The 17910-nt window shown below is 41.2% G+C and overlaps 1 protein-coding gene across 1 annotated transcript in view; it reads left to right on the top strand.

Moving 5' to 3' along the window:
* The window catches only part of LOC137324827 (connector enhancer of kinase suppressor of ras 3-like), a 319399-nt gene that overhangs the window by 130422 nt on the left and 171067 nt on the right, over positions 1 to 17910 (top strand). The window contains exons 8-11 of the mRNA XM_067989554.1: positions 3080 to 3148; positions 6445 to 6591; positions 7352 to 7476; positions 15645 to 15850. Of these exons, the coding sequence (XP_067845655.1) occupies positions 3080 to 3148; positions 6445 to 6591; positions 7352 to 7476; positions 15645 to 15850 (547 nt within the window). The remainder of the gene's footprint in view (positions 1 to 3079; positions 3149 to 6444; positions 6592 to 7351; positions 7477 to 15644; positions 15851 to 17910) is intronic.

Raw genomic sequence — 17910 nt, forward strand, 5'->3', positions numbered from 1 at the left:
CCCAATTCTTTCCCCATAGCCCTGCAAAATTTTCCCCTTAAGTGTTTATACAATTCCCTTTCGAAAATTATTATTGAATCTGCTTCCACCACCCTTTCAAGCAATGTATCACAGCGCGTTATGTTGATCTGAGTTTATTTAAAAAGAAATCTCCTAATCTCCTCTCTGGTTCTTTTGCCAATTACCTTAAATCTGTGTCCTCTGGTTACTGACCCTTCTGCCAGTGGGAACAGTCTCTCCCTATTTACTCTATCAAAACCCTTCATGATTTTGAACACCTATTAAATCTCCCCATAACCTTTTCTGCTCTAAGGAGAACAACCCCAACTCCTCTAGTCTCTCCACATAACCGAAAACCTATCCTGTTTTTTCAATTTTTATTTTACCATAGTCTATTTTAATAAATGGTGAGGTATTTAATTATGAATGTTTGTAATGTTTTATAATGCTTGAACTTTTAAGATTTCTATCTGAAAGCAAGCGAGTTTGAGGATGGAGATTGTTTTTAAGTACACGTTTATAATCAATTTTCAGAGTGCTCCTCCCTTTCACTCCGCCGCCACCCTCACCCCCCCCCCCCCCCCCCCCCCCACTGGCCACGTGTGCTAACAGCATGTGGCAGGCTGGTTGTAGGATGGCAGGGGAGTTCGTGCCATCACAGCCATTGATATCCACAAGTGCACTTTCCACCATGCGGCTCATTGGATGGCAGTCATGAGCATGAGCCCTGGCTTTTCGTTTCAACAGGCCCCCCCCCCCCACCCCGGCCACAGCTCTGAATCACCTAATCCAATTGCAGCAACACCCCTACCACCACCCAATTGAGATCACTTAAAACAGCACATGCTGCAGATTGAAGCAGGGACCTTTCCTTCTACATGGCTCAGATCTTTTTTTTTAATTTCAAAATATGCTTTATTTCATAAAATTTAAAGGTATGCACAGTTCAAGTAAAAAGACACTATTTCAAGCAAGGCAGTTCAAAGCAATACAGTGCAGATCGTATACACTATGTTCTCATTATTACAATTTAAACACAGTACATATCTTATACATGCTGTACCACACAAGGTGAGGTGGCCTTTACCTACAGAGCCTTTGCGTAGGCCGCACCTCCTTGGAGTGTGCCAGTCAGCAACACTCTGTCATGGACAACTCCTTCAGCTGGAAGACCAGCAGGTTTCGGGCAGACCAAAGGGCCTCCTTTACCGAGTTGATGGAGTTCCAGCTGCAGTTGATATCTGTCTCGGTGTGCATCCCGGGGAACAGCCCGTAGGGCACATCCTTTTGTGTTACCGAACTGTTGGGGATGAACTGGGACAGATACCAACGCATCTCTCTCCACACCCTCTACCGAAGGGGCAGCCCATCAGGAGATGGAAGACATTCTCCTCCCTGCCGCAGCCTCGAGGGCAGCTCGCGGTGGCGCTAAGATTCTGTGTGCGTGTTGGAAGGACTGCACTGGGAGGGCCTTTCTCACCATCATCCAGGCTACATCCTGGTGCCTGTTGGTCAGTTCTGGCGATGAGACATTCTGCCAAATGGCATCGACTGTCTGGTTGGGGAACTGCCCGATCGGATACACCCTCTCCTTCCCTTGCAAGACTCAGGATGCTCCGTGTTGACCACTGTCTGACAGCCTTGTGGTCGAAGAGGTTCCTCCTCAGGAACTTCTCCACCTGGGACAGGTGGTGGAATACGGTCCAGCTGGTTGGGACGTCCTGTGTCTGCTCGGCCAGCGTGGCCAGACCCAGCCTTCTCAGTGTGTTGCACAGGTAGAAATTCAGCATGTAGTGACACTTGGTGTTTGCGTACTGGGGCTCTGCACACATCCTGAGGCAGCCACACACAAAGGTGGCCATCAGGATCAGAGCGGCATTGGGGATGTTCTTTCCTCAACCCCCCTCCTTTGTCTGGGGACTTGTACGTGGTGACCCTGCAAACACATGCTACCTTGGATCTCCAGACAAAGTGGAAGATAGCTCGGGTGACTGTGATGGCAGCGTTGTGGGAATGGGCCAGACCCTGGCTACCTAAAGCAACACCATGAGTATCTCCAGATTCTTGCTGGTTATGGAGAGGGAGCGCCCCACCCACATCCCAAGCTTTTGCTTGACCTTGGTGACCCTCTCCTCCCAGTTTTTGGTGCAGGCCAGGGGCCCCCCAAACTGGATCTCCAGCATTGCCAGGTAGTTGGACTTGACAGTGAAGGGGGCAAAGGATCAGGTCTGGCACTTGCCAAAGAACATTGCCTCACTCTTCGGTTCACTCTGGCCACCGAGGCCAACTCGAAATGGTCGCAGGTGCCTATCAGTCTGTGGACCGACTGCTGATCAGAGCAAAAGATGGTTCCAATCCACTCTTGGAAGTACACGTGGCTGCTGGGGCCCGAGTTAGCTTGCCTTTGTTCATTCCTTTTCCATGCAGATGGTTCAGGTATTTTGGTGAGTGTGGGGGGGTGGGTCCTGATACCAAGCCTTGCTGATGCTGCTCTAAACTTTTCGCAAAAATGATGGCACGTAGTTGAAATGAGAATGCAGCTCTGAAATGGTCTGTAGACTCTTAACCGTGTTTGCTCAATAGTTTTCTAATTGCAATACAACAGCTTTTAGTACAAAAATATCAATGAAGCTATTTGGGGGATCGAAGCTTAGTCAGTACCTTTTGAATAGTCACTTTTTAAAGTTTTAAAAAACTTTACAACAGGAAATGTTTTGTTCTGAAATGGAATATTTGTAAAGACTTTAGTTGTATTTGGTTACATAACTCTAGAGTAACATGACTCAAACTCTCCTCCAGCAATAATTTCTGTCTGGTACCAATGAGCCTAGAATGTCTGCCAGGTAACCAGTGGCTTGAAATATCACCTGGTTAACATATTTTTGTCTTTTAATTGTGCTACTGTGAAGAGCAGAACTGAACTGTAAATCAGCAAAGTTAAATATAGAAAGGGAACTTGTGAAAATTCTGGCATGCTATCAGTGTTGGTAATTTTTGTGGCATAGGAGTAACCTCACTAAATCAAGGTGTCAGTCGTGAATATGTGTTTGTTTTAAATTTTCCCTTCTCTGTTTTGCAGTCGCCTGCTGATAGATCACGAAAGATTCATGCTGGTGATGAAGTGATTCAGGTGAATCAACAGACTGTAGTAAGTACTGAGCAGATGACTCACATTTATTTAAACCTGTTGAAACTGATAATGGCTCTGCATTTAAACTGAAGATTTAAGAGCAAGCTTATCAGCTGATCTAAAGCTGTCTGAAAAATTCTTGATTGTAGTGTTTTCAATGGTAGTTTTTCTATCTGGATAGCATTAGATTACAGTGAAAGAATCCCAAAACACAGCTCTCCTTTTGATTTCAGAAAGGGTTGTGTAAAATTCCACTGTCACCAGAGCAATAAGTCTTATGTTTTGAACAATGGGTGACTTCAGGTAACCTATTGATGAAACCTGTGCCATCCTACAGATTTTGTTTTTGTTACAGATTTATGGAGTAAATAATGATGGTCGGCTTTATGTGGAATGCATCATTTTCTTGCAGAGGGAGGTGAAATAAATAATGGTAGAGACCAGGGTACTGATGACCTGCCTGGCATCTTACTGGTGCTGGAGGACAGCATTGGGTGGCTCAATCTTTTGTTTAATCTCAGTGGTGCAGAAAGTTGCCGTTTTGACCTTCAGGCAGCTTTGAATGTGCCATGTTTTGCATTACAGGCACAAACTTACATTTTGCCACTTTGTAGCCATTCATTGGCATCCTTAAATATCTGCCTAATTTATGTATTTTCCTAATTTGTATCTTACAAAAAAGAACAAGAGCTCCTGACAACTTGGTGGTTGAATACAGTGCCTAATGTAATGAACCATAGACCAGGATGATCCAAGGTTGAATTATTGACGTGAACTAATTTAACTGATCTGAGTCAGGGCAGAAATTCAGCTGTTACAGTTGGCCTCAGTGCCTTTGCCAAGGGATTTGGGAGGGGGTGGGGAGAACGGGGGAAAAGAAAAATTGAGATTTTCCTTCTGATTTGCTAGTCAGTGATCTCTTTTTGGCTGGCTGTTTTGGGCTATGGTTTTGCAAGAAATTTAAGCTGGTATGTGGATCAAGTGCTCCCTCCAACTTTACCTCCATTGCCCTGTAGTGCTCAAGACTCATTCCACAGACCACACAGCAAAGGAGTGGGAAATGGGCTCCTGGAACTCATACACCCAACTCAATTTGACTGCACTGCTCACCTGAGCTTTATAATGTTTAGTTGGCTGTGCTTTCCCTGCTCAGCTCCATAAATTTGTATTTTCCCTTGGACACATGCTGTTCCTATTGAGATGCAAACTATCCAAATGACTATATTGTCGTATGAATAAAAGTTGGCTTGGGAGCAGTTATGTATGAACATGGTGGTAGGACATGGACTGTGTTCTCATTTCTGACTTTACACAGTAAGGGTACAGGGTTTGGATGGATGTTATTTACTGTGTGAAGTCAGAAAACTGCTTTAGTTACAAGTCACTAGAAATTGGCATTCCTGAAACAACAACATATTAACCTATGTGCACATTCTACATTAGAAATCCACACTAGTAGAATAGTGTGTGTAAATGACATAGAATCTGCAGCACAGAAACAGCCCATTTGGCCCAACTGATCTATGTCAGTGTTTGTACTCCACACGAGCCTCCTCCCAGCCTGTCCCTGTATCCCTCTATTCCCTTCTCCCTCATATATGCATCAAGCCTCCTCCCCCACCCCCCCCCTCCCCCCCAAAAAAAAGCATCAGTGCTATCTGCTGCAATCACTCCATAGGAACAGGAGTAGGCCATTCAGCCCCTCGAGCCTGCTCTGCCATTTGATAAGATCATGGCTGATCTGTGATCTAACTCCATATACCTGCCTTTGGCTCATATCCCTTAATACCTTTGGTTGCCAAAAAGCTATCTATCTCAGATTTAAATTTAGCAATTGAGCTAGTATCAATTGCCGTTTGCGGAAGAGAGTTCCAAACTTCTACAACCCTTTGTGTGTAGAAATGTTTTCTAATCTCGCTCCTGAAAGGTCTGGCTCTAATTTATAGACTGTGCCCCCGACTCCTAAAATCCCTAACCGGCGGAAAAAGTTTCTCTCTATCCACCCTATCTGTTCCCCTTAATATCTTACAAACTTTGATCAGATCACCCCTTAACCTTCTAAACTCGAGAGAATACAACCCCAATTTGTGTAATCTCTCCTCGTAACTTAACCCTTGAAGTCCGGGTATCATTCTAGTAAACCTACGCTGCACTCCCTCCAAGGCCAATACGTCCTTCCGAAGGTGCGGTGCCCAGAACTGCTCACAGTACTCCAGGTGTGGTCTAACCAGGGTTTTGTATAGCGGCAAGTTCCACTAAACCTGATCTGTCAGCGGCTTTCTCGTTTTTGCCTCCTTGTTCTGTACTTGCCCACAAGTGGAAACAGTTTCTCCACTTTGTCAGTTCGAGAAACTTTCCTTAGCTCCACTCTTCTGTTTTGTAACTATATTTCAATTCATTCTGCTTCTGGCCCCCGACTTCACACACCATGACCTTTGTCGTCAGTCTCTCTTGTGGCACCTTTATTGAAGGCTTTCTGAAAGTCCATGTATACCACATCCACAGCATTGCCCTTGTTGCTTTGTTATTCAATAAAAGGATATTGTTAAAATGTGACAAAAATGTAAAAAAATGTCTTCTGAATTGTTTATTGTCCGAATAGGCTGTTAATTTCCTCAATGGTCAAAATATAACAAAATTATTCCTTCATTAACTTATCTACGTATTGCAATCTAAATCAAATTGTTTCAGAACCACATTGAAGCATTTTGTTTCCTAGGACTATATGAACAGCTGAAATAAAATGAGGTCATGATTGACAGCCTTGCAGCATTCACCATTTGAAAATGTAATTCAAGAACTTGGCATGAGCAAAACAGCATGTATATTCATTTGTAGTGCTCTCTGGTATTGCAGGAAGCACAGAAACGTTGCAAATAGGATTTCGCAATTTTAAATCTTTTAAAATTCTTTGTGCAATTTATGGGTGAAGCAGATGCATCCCAAAAGATCTGCAAGGACTTTGTGTATCAGGACCTCAAAATGCTACTGAACGAACAGCTTTTTTATTGCTGGGCACTTCACCATTTGGGGTTCAGGTTTTTCTTGTTTTTTAGTTTTGTTGTGGAAAATAATAACCAGGAATGGATTGGAAGAGTAAATAGGCTAATAAGGTTCTAATCATTTCATACAGCACTTTCAAAAATCCATGTCTGTGCCATCCAATTTTTGATGTAATAAATAATATATTTCATGCTTTTGCATAATAAAGCTAAATGTTTAGGGTTTCTTACAGAAAATTAGCATCACTTAAACCAATTTAAAGCAACTCAAAAATTGTTTAGTAATTTAATCTGGTTCCACTGTGTTAAAAGGTTGGATGGCAGTTGAAAAATCTTGTTGGAAAACTTCGTGAAGACCCTGCAGGTGTGGTGCTTTTATTGAAAAAACGTCCAGCAAGCACATGCAACTTTACTCCTGCTCCTCTGAAAAACATGCGCTGGAAACCACCAGCTGTGCAGGTAATAAAGGCACTGTTCAAAAAAAAAAGTTTACAAATGCATTCTCCTTGGTATTATTTACAGGTGCCAGTGCTTGCTCTCAATATTGTGCCATCTCACAAGATCAGCTAAATGATGATCTAATCATTTATTTCACTGTGGGAGCTTGCTATGTGCCAAAAAGGGCCACCACATTTCCCACATTACAATAGTGACTCTACTTTAAAAGTACTTCATTGGCTGTAAAATGCTTTTAGACGTCCTAAAGTAGTGAAAGACGCTATATAAATGCAAGTTTGTTCTTTTAAGCTTGAGAGGGTTTTTCTAATTAAGAAAGATGCTACAGCAATGTGAAGCTCTCTTTAAAAAAAAAAAAAAATGAAAATCCAAGTGGCATTTCTAGAACTGATCTTTTGGGGAAATGCACCATTTTATTTTTAATCCAGTAGGACAGTGTAGAAATATCTTATGGTTAAAATTGATTTAATTTCACACTGTAATCAGCAACAGCAACTTGTAGAAATATTGCACGGTTCTGAAGAAAAAGCAAATGTTTGACAGCTGGAACTGTCCAACAGATGTGGAGGAAGTTGTGAAATACTTCCTGTCCTTGGCTGTCATCCAGTCAGGTACTGGTGTGGAATAAGCTGCATGTTATTACACTCATTTGAACCTGCTTCCTTACTTCTCCATTTCCCCCTCTTCCCCCCCCCCCCCCCCTTACCCCACAAAACGAGTCTTACCGTTAACTAGTTTAGCACATCTTTGTTTTTCTCTCTAGACCAGCCCTTCACAGACCGCAACTCAATCAACAGCCAGCACAATGGAAATGTCGCAAAAGAAAGAAAAACCTGCTATTAAGGATCTGTACATCCCACCACCACCAGCTGTTCCATATACTCCACGGTATGAAAAACCCATGCAATCTCAGAACAAAGGGCTTCTTGTATTGTTAAAGCTGGCATATAAAACTGTAATGGGTCCACACAGGGAAAATTAACATTTCATATTTGAGGCTTAGTGTTAGTGCTGAATTTGGAAAAGCCATAAGAAAATATGCTTCTTCAGTCAGATGCTACCAGTTAACCATTTGGATACCTAACCCTAACTTTGATCACTTTATCGTGGTTAAAGAATGCTATTGATGTAATCATATGAATCAGAGATAAACTGTAGAAACCTGACCTGGATTTGAGCTTGATTCTTTCCTCCTTTTTATAGTAGAGTGTAAACAAGCATGCAGAGTTCTATTGGCGAAAATATATCCTGTAACCCTGACATGACAGTACATTCATGAAACTAGTATTTCAACCCCGGCCTGGTGAATACAGTACAGTAGTAAATGAGACCACTATGCCAGACTTCCTTCACCCTTGTACAATAGATATGCTCGATAATTTGAAGTGGCATTTGAAGACAAAGTGGAAGTCTTGTGACATTAATTTTTGTTTTCCTCTCCCCACATTGCTTCCTCCTCCCCCAAACTTGGTTCAGTGGGTAAATGTTACACTTGGTGTGACACTCAACTTGTATTTATACTTCATTGACGGAACTCTGAGTGAGTCACGAGTTTTTGGCCCCAATCACAAAGGCAGCTCCAAAGCATGATCTGGCATCCTGGGGATTTGCTTGGTGGCGATGTAGTCACGTTGCAATACATACTGCACTGAACAGTCTAGTTATTTAAAACCAGGTTTAGACAGTGATATGCATTCTGTAGTTTAGGCCCTGTTGATGGAGTTGACAGTCAGCTCTGGAGAGCTACCTTGATTTGTCATGGGCCCTGCTTACAACGCTATCTTCAGTATTGCTGGGAAGTGGGAATTGCTTTGTGATGACATTGAAGATAGTGTGTGAACAAAGCTGTACAAACCAGGAAGATCACAAATTTGATTTCTGGTCTATTCTATTAACCAGTCTTCACCCTTCTGACAGTGCACCATTGGTCTTAGCATCCTCAGTCAGAAAAGTGAACAAAAAATGGACAAGATAAGCACAGCTCTGAGACCCCCCTCCCATTATTTAAAACCTTGCTAACACTTGTGGAAAAACTTGAAGATAGAAAGTTGTCACAGCCCACTGAATCATAAACTATATTTGCTGCATTCAGGAGGTGGGGGAGGGAGAGGAACAATAAGTTGTCTATGATATGAATCCAGTTTGTATCTGCCAGTCAGAGCTCAAGATAAATTTTGGGAACCAAATTTCTACCTTCACAGTCTGTCCTCAAAGAAGACTGAGAATTACTAATCTGGTGTGACTTTGGAATTCAAAGCACTGCTGATTCTGATTAGTAAATTATCTGTCCACTAATTCCAGTACGTGCATGCTAGAGTCACCCAGCAGAGACTACAGCCTGTCACTTGCCTCCATAAGCTGGTTTCTATGGGAGAGATTAAATTATGTATCTTGTGATGAAGCCTCAGGCCAGCAAGCAAAGTGATTCTCTGTGCATTGACCTGTGTGGACTTCCACTTACCTGACGGTGCAAATTGGGATTTCTGTCTGGTTTCATTGATAAAGATTTGTTTTTTTTTTAATAGGCATAAATCAAGATTGAGAATAGGACAGGGCTTCTAATTCAGCCACGTTCAGTAGGATAGAACAAAAAAAATTGTGTGTTCTTTCAGCATCTGTGCGATAATAAGATTTTGCTATGAATAGGAAATTCAGTTTGCTGTTCTGGAAAATGATGCGAAACCACTTTGCCTTTTCTGCACAAAGTTGTTTCCTGAGAATAAGGTGGATAATTTGAAGAAAATTTCAAACATGACCATTCTCAACTTGAGAGAACATTTCCAATCGATTTGCAGGAAATCGAAAGAGTGCATGAAATTTCTCAAATGAAACCAAACTTTCAATCACCGGAAAATGGTTCTGAAGCAATTTCTCATCTTTGAAACTTGTAACTTTGACCAGTTACAAAATTGCTTGGATTCAGATGCGAAAATAAGAAACTGTTTTCTGATGGAGAGACAGTGACAGCCATGGACACTTTACTGGAGAACTAAGAACCGAAAATCAGAAACTGTATGCTGCAGATAATTGAAGAACTGCATTTGAGTTATCAGATAGCTTGTTGTCGTTTGATGGATCTATCTGGCAGCATTGAAGATCGTCTTGCATTTTCACTTGCGCTTGATGAATCCTGAGACATTCGCAGCATTGTCCAGTTAGTGTTCTGGGTATGATGATATGATTTGTTAAGAGAAGAGCTGTTCGTGCTTATGGGACTGAAAGACCTTACATGTAGTCCTGACATTTTGGCTGCTGCAAAAGTTGTCATGAAAAGGTTTGAGCTGAACTTGGACAATCTGGTCTTGATCACCACAGGTGCATCTGCCATGATTGGTCGAGACTCTGCAACATGGATTCATGAATGAGGCTTACTTTGTGCTGAACCTGTGGCAAAATGCCTGACTAAGGATGAATATCTGCTTTTCAGAATTGCAGTCGCCAAGCTGCTTTCCATGCGCGGCTCAACATTGTATGTGGTTATATGACTAACTATACTCAGCAGTGACTGAATCATAGAATCATAGAAGTTTACAACATGGAAACAGGCCCTTCGGCCCAACATGTCCATGTCGCCCAGTTTATACCACTAAGCTAGTCCCAATTGCCTGCACTTGGCCCATATCCCTCTATACCCATCTTACCCATGTAACTGTCCAAATGCTTTTTAAAAGACAAAATTGTACCCGCCTCTACTACTGCCTCTGGCAGCTCGTTCCAGACACTCACCACCCTTTGAGTGAAAAAATTGCCCCTCTGGACCCTTTTGTATCTCTCCCCTCTCACCTTAAATCTATGCCCCCTCGTTATAGACTCCCCTACTTTTGGGAAAAGATTTTGACTATCTACCTTATCTATGCCCCTCATTATTTTATAGACTTCTATAAGATCACCCCTTAACCTCCTACTCTCCAAGGAAAAAAGTCTCAGTCTATCTAACCTCTCCCTATAAGTCAAACCATCAAGTCCCGGTAGCATCCTAGTAAATCTTTTCTGCACTCTTTCCAGTTTAATAATATCCTTTCTATAATAGGGTGACCAGAACTGTACACAGTATTCCAAGTGTGGCCTTACTAATGCCCTGTACAACTTCAAGACATCCCAACTCCTGTATTCAATGTTCTGACCAATGAAACCAAGCATGCCGAATGCCTTCTTCACTACCCTATCTAAATGTGACTCCACTTTCAACTAACTATGAACCTGTACTCCTAGATCTCTTTGTTCTATAACTCTCCCCAACGCCCTACCATTAACGGAGTAGGTCCTGGCCCGATTTGATCTACCAAAATGCATCACCTCACATTTATCTAAATTAAACTCCATCTGCCATTCATCGGCCCACTGGCCCAATTTATCAAGATCCCGTTGCAATCCTAGATAACCTTCTTCACTGTCCACAATGCCACCAATCTTGGTGTCATCTGCAAACTTACTAACCATGCCTCCTAAATTCTCATCCAAATCATTAATATAAATAACAAATAACAGCAGACCCAGCACCGACCCCTGAGGCACACCGCTGGTCACAGGCCTCCAGTTTGAAAAACAACCCTCTACAACGACCCTCTGTCTTCTGTCGTCAATCCAATTTTGTATCCAATTGGCTACCTCACCTTGGATCCCGTGAGATTTAACCTTATGTAACAACCTACCATGCGGTACCTTGTCAAAGGCTTTGCTAAAGTCCATGTAGACCACGTCTACTGCACAGCCCTCATCTATCTTCTTGGTTACCCCTTCAAAAACCTCAATCAAATTCGTGAGACATGATTTTCCTCTCACAAAACCATGCTGACTGTTCCTAATCAGTCCCTGCCTCTCCAAATGCCTGTAGATCCTGTCTCTCAGAATACCCTCTAACAACTTACCCACTACAGATGTCAGGCTCACCGGTCTGTAGTTCCCAGGCTTTTCCCTGCTGCCCTTCTTAAACAAAGGCACAACGTTTGCTACCCTCCAATCTTCAGGCACCTCACCTGTAGCTGTCGATGATTCAAATATCTCTGCTAGGGGACCTGCAATTTCCTCCCATAACGTCCTGGGATACATTTCATCAGGTCCCGGAGATTTATCGACCTTGATGCGTGTTGAGACTTCCAGCACCTCCCTCTCTGTAATATGTACACTCCTCAAGACATCACTATTTATTTCCCCAAGTTCCCTAACATCCATGCCTTTCTCAACCGTAAATACTGATGTGAAATATTCATTTAGGATCTCACCCATCTCTTGTGGTTCCGCACATAGATGACCTTGTTGATCCTTAAGAGGCCCTACTCTCTCCCTAGTTACTCTTTTGCCCTTGATGTATTTGTAGAAGCTCTTTGGATTCTCCTTTGCCTTATCTGCCAAAGCAATCTCATGTCCCCTTTTTGCCCTCCTGATTTCTCTCTTAACTCTACTCCGGCAATCTCTATACTCTTCAAAGGATCCACTTGATCCCAGCTGCCTATGCATGTCATATTCCTCCTTTTTTACTAGGGCCTCAATCTCCCGAGTCATCCAAGGTTCCCTACTTCTACCAGCCTTGCCTTTCACTTTATAAGGAATGTGCTTACCCTGAACCCTGGTTAACACACTTTTGAAAGCCTCCCACTTACCAGACGTCCCTTTGCCTGCTTACAGAAGTCGAATTCCCGCTCATAACAGCTGGACAAAAACCTAGAAGCTGTGCTAAAATGTGCTGTCATGCCAGAATTCTAAACTTCGGTGATGAAGACGGCACTGAATGGTGGTAGATGTTTAAGTAAATGCCTGTATTATGTGGTGTCGCCGTAGCTACACCTGTGGCTTGTCAACGATATTCTATTGAACAGCGCTGCAACAGAGATAGGATCTAGGCTTATCTGCAAGTACTAATTGTAAAATATTGTGGTATATGACCAGATTGCCAGTGTGGAGCTATCTTTTTAACTGTTACTTAGGAATCCTCTCAAGTCCTTGGAAAGCCGGTGCATTTAAATGATGCATGTCTGAATTAAGAATGCGAGTTGAATCAAATGCCTTGAGACTGAGAATATAATAAAGCATGGATTCCTGAAAGGAAGATAATGTAAAGCTAACTTTATTGAATTCTTTGAAGCAGTAAGAGTGGACAAGGACAATGCAGTGGATGTGGTATGCATGAACTTTCAGAAGGCCTTCAGAAAGGTGCTACATTAGAGACTGATAACGTTCAGGGTATGTGGAGCCAGGTAGCAGCATGGAATGAAAGATGGCTACAAAACTGAAGGTAGGAGTTAAGGGAAGTTTCTCTGACTGGCAGAAAGGAGAAAGTGCTGTCCAACAGGGATCCGTGCTGGGACCACTGCTGTTTACCAAATACTTAATGATTTGACTGAAATTGGAGGTGTGTTGAAATTTACAGATAATACCAAATTAGGGTTATAGCTAATAATGTGGAAGACTGCACCAAAATACAGGAAACATAAACAAATTTGCAGTGGGCAGAAATGACAAATGAAATTCAATATAGCAAAGTGAGGTCATTCATTGTGGTAGGAAGAATAAGGAGGCTACTTATTCCCTGGAAAATAAGAAACAAAATGAATAAATGAGCAAAGATCTGGCAATACAGACACACAAATCATTAAAAGTTGCAAAAACAAGTTGATAAAGCCATAAAGAGTGCAAAGTACTGGGGTTCATATTGATAGAAATAGCATACAAAAGCAGTCGGCTACTGTTTAAATTTCTTTCGAACCCTGGTTGAACCGTACTTGAGTACCATGTGCAGTTTGAGTCTCCATACTACAAAAAGGATATTAAAGCACTGGAGAAAGTGCAGAAAAGATTTACAAGGTTGTTACCAGAATATGGATACAACAATCAGGAAAGATTGAGCAGGCTGGGGCTCTTTTCTTTGGGAGAAAGACTAATAGAAGATCTGCGAGGTCTTTAAAATTATGAAATTTTGAAGAATGAGGGGTGATCTCATTGAAATGTATAAAATTCTTAATGGGCTTGACAGGGTAGATGCTGAGAGATGTTTCCTGTGGCTGTAGAGTCTAGAGCTAGGGAGCATAGACTCAAGATAAGGGGTCAGCAATTTAGGACTGAGGTGAGGAATTTCTTCACTCAGGGTCGTAAGTATCTGGAATTCTGTAGCTGAGAGGGCTGTGGATGCTCAGCCGTTGAGTATATTCAAGGGAATCAAGGGATACGAAGATCGGGTGGGAAAGTGGAATTGAGGTTGAAGATCAGTCATGATCGTATTGAATGGCGGAGCAGGCTCGAGGGGCCATATGGCCTTCTCCTATTTCTTATGTCCTTATGAAGGAGTTTGATAAGGTGGACGCAGAAACGGTTTCCGCTTGTGGGATGATTCCAGAACAAGGGGGCACAAATGTAAGAGCGCTACTAACAGATCAAATGAAGAATTTAAGACTAATTTCTTTAGAGTGGTGAGAATGTGGCAGTCATTGTCGCATGGAGTGGTTGAAGCAGATAGCATTAACGCATTTAAGGGAGCCTTGGGGAAGAAGGAAATAGAGGGACATGTTGGGAAGAGGAAATTAGACTGGGAGGAGGCTCATGTGGAGTATAAATACTGGCATTGACCAGTTGGGCTGAATGGCCTGCTTCTGTGCTGTAGATTCCATGTAATTCTATTAATTAAGGAAAATGATTTAGGTAGCTTGAGAATGGAAATTGTGAAGCAAGGATCATGGAAAATACTTGCAAATAAAATAATGTGTGACTGAGTGAATGTAAAAACTTCAAAGGAATACTTAACATTGAAAGTTTGGATCCAAGTCTTGTATATTTAATGGAGTAATTTTAAAAATGGAAAACTATCTTAACAATTACTCATCACAGCTGTAAAAGAGCATTAAAGCACTAACTCCTTGGCAAAATTTCAGACTCGGCTATGATCAGTTTTATGGGCATAATTATTGTAAAGCTGTCACAAAACTAGCAACGTTCAGTCAGCTGACTACTTTGTTTAGTAATGTTGATTGGCTAAACTATATATTACCTGATGTAATATAGCTTTCTTACTTTATCAAAAAGTATATCAGCTTTACAGGTTTATAAAACAAGTCATAATTGCTATATAGCAGATAATCTTTCATTTTAATCTTATAAATTTAATGTGGCACTTCAGTCTCACCAACCCCCACCCCAATCAGCATGATAGTAATTGAAATCAATCTGTTTTGAAATTCCAGTGTATCTGTCACTATGCAAACACTCTTGGTTTCAGAGTGCAGGGACTTTCCCACAAATTTAACTTGGTTCCAGAACTATGCACAGTATTCTAAGTGCGGTTGCACCAATGATTTATAAAGTGGCGGGACAACGTCACTAATCCAGGAAACAATATTTCCCTTATGGTTGGAGTTTCCCAACTTCCCAACTTGTGACAGATGAAATTCAATGTAGAGAAATGAGAAGTGTTTCACTTGGGGACAAATAATCCATGAAGGGACTGCTAATTAAATAGGAAGAAAATAATGTGCATGGAAAATGAGATCTGGGGATCCTGATTGACAATAAATTGAAGCATGTGGTATCAGCTACCCAAAGCAAAACAGTACTGTTGTGGCACAGTATCTTTTATTGCCATGAAGGAACATTTGTGAAGTAAATTTTTTTTTTAAAATACAGAATGTGACATGCTTGTGACACACACACTATACCAGCCCTAGACAGACAGAAATCTGGTGATCTTGCACACCTCAGTTTGAAAACACATGCCTTGATCTTAGTTATTGGTTCTTTATTCTCTAAGTGTTAGCTTGGTTCCATTCATTGCACTCACTTGAGTGTGAAGATTGTGGGTTCAAACACACAATGGCTGCTGTATTTACCTACACTATAGTAATTACAAAATGTAATTTATTTTGTATAAAACACTTGGGACTTCTGAGAGACACAATCAGGTGCAATTATAAATGCAAGTTCTTCCTTTTCACTTAATTTTATTTTGCTATGTGTAACTTAATGGCATTTCAATTAATGGAGCTAATTGTGACTTTTGTTTTAAAATTTGTTTATGGATCATGGAACCAAAAAGATGATTAAATAATTTAATGCTTTCTCCTAACATTCAGGAATGATCAGGGTGACCTGGATTACGAGGAGGTTAGCAAGCATGGACCAATCAGGCCTGTACCAAAGGGTTCGGAGTCGCCCAATTCTTTTCTTGATCAAGAATACCAGAGACGACGGTTTACCATTGCAGAATATGATCAGCTGCCTCCATATGCATTTGAAGTGCCAACGCCCACCAGAATGCGGGATAAGACGCAGTTATATGGTTTGTTTACCTCTTATGCCTTCTGAAATTAAGTGGTTGATTTTTTTTCCCTTATGGTTGGAGTTTCCCAACTTGTGACAGATGAAATTCAATGTAGAGAAATGAGAAGTGTTTCACATGGGGACAAATAATCCATGAAGGGACTGCTAATTAAATAGGAAGAAAATAACGTGCATAGAAAATGAGATCTGGGGATCCTGATTGACAATAAATTGAAGCTATCGCAACAATACTCGGCAGCAGTGAGTAAAGCAAATCAGATGTTGGGATGTAATAAAAGGTCATTTATTGAGCCGAAATAGTGACGTCCCGCCACTTTATAAATCATTGGTGCGACCGCACTTAGAATACTGTGCATAGTTCTGGTCACTGTAGTACAAAAAGACTTATAGCTATTGAAAGGATATAGCAGAGAGCAACCAGAATGATTGAGGGGATGGAGGGATTGGATTATGAGGAGCAATTATGTAAATTGGACATTTTCTCAATGGAAAAGAGAAGGTTGAGAGGTGATAGCTGTTTTTAGGATTCTAAGGAGTCTAGATAATGGAGACCATGACAAGCTATTTCACTTTGTCCTGAACAGTAAAACCAGAGGGCACTTGAAAGGGGGGTAAATTCAAAACTAATCCAGGAAACAATATTTCATGAGTGAGTGGTAAATCTATGCAACAGACACCTGAGCGAAACAGTGGAAGCAGTTAGGATTGATTCATTCAAATGCAAATTAAATAGATTTCTTTCAGAAAATAATATTTTGGTATATGGTATATGAGTAATTTGAGACCTGGCATGTGGTAAGTGTAGCATGCTTAGGAGGAACAGGTGACTTCGGACCTATGGTTCCCAAAGCTCTCCACCACTGAGGTTTTCTTCATGCTATTTGAGTCTGTTGTAGACTAATTGATAGAGATTGATTGCTATGATTAGTCAACAACTCCATTATCATTGTATCATGTGACGACCAGGATGGTAGAAGATGGACCGTGGTCTTTTTTCATCTAGCAATTCTTATAGTCCTATTTTGATTGCAGTTATCTAAACCTTTAGATTAAGTTAGACGTGATTACTCTGTCTTATCTGCTATATATAAAAAATTTGTATGGGAGGATTTGTTCAGTTTTTGAAAGAGTCGTGACAGTCAGTTCAAAGATTCAAAAATTCTTAAACTACGTACTAACACCCAAAAGAATTAATCAGGCACTTATTTCACATTTATCAAAAATCTACAGTTGGCTGCCATGTCATTTAGAGTATAATAAATAATACATTCTTGATTCAGTTTCTAGTGGATGCAAACACATGGCAAAAAAACTACCCTCAATTGGACAAATGCTGGCAGTTCATCCAAGCCATGGGAATGGCTAAATATGGAACACTTGGAATTTTTGGATGTTGCTACTTAAGTTTATTTAAACTTGATTTGCAGTTTATTTCAACTTGAAGTTTAGTCGCAAAACTGTTATGGGTACCTGATATGCTGTGGAATTCAGTTCTCTGACACACCAATATAAATAGTCCTACACTCGTGCAAGCAAAAAAAAATTCATTTTGGAGAAGGGATGGTTCCCCCAACTCATGGTTTTAATAAGTGGAAATTGTTCTTTTTTTGGGAGGTCAATACTATTACTATTGAATTCTTTTGACAGTGCAAGTCGCAATCTTTTAAAAGCAACTCTTGGCTTGCACATGTTGCTACAGAATCTTGTTCTATGGCTATAGTGAAAGCTAGTAATGTCTCAGTTTAAAGTCTCCTCTTTCAGATGAGACGTTAAATCAAGGACCCGTCTGCCCTCTCAGGTGGACGTAAAAGATCCCATGGCACTATTTCAAAGAAGAGCAGGGGAGTTCTCCCCGTGTCCTGGCCAATATTTATCCCTCAACCAATATCACTAAAGCAGATTATCTGGTCATTATTTCATTGCTGTTCGCGGGACCTTGCTGTGCGCAAATTGGCTGCCGCATTACACCAGTGACTACACTTCAAAAGTAGTTAATTGGCTATAAAGCACTTTGGGACACCCTGAGGCCATGAAAGGTGCTATGTAAATGCATGACTG

This window comes from Heptranchias perlo, chromosome 8, assembly GCF_035084215.1.
Source record: "Heptranchias perlo isolate sHepPer1 chromosome 8, sHepPer1.hap1, whole genome shotgun sequence".
In the NCBI taxonomy this organism is placed as follows: domain Eukaryota; kingdom Metazoa; phylum Chordata; class Chondrichthyes; order Hexanchiformes; family Hexanchidae; genus Heptranchias; species Heptranchias perlo.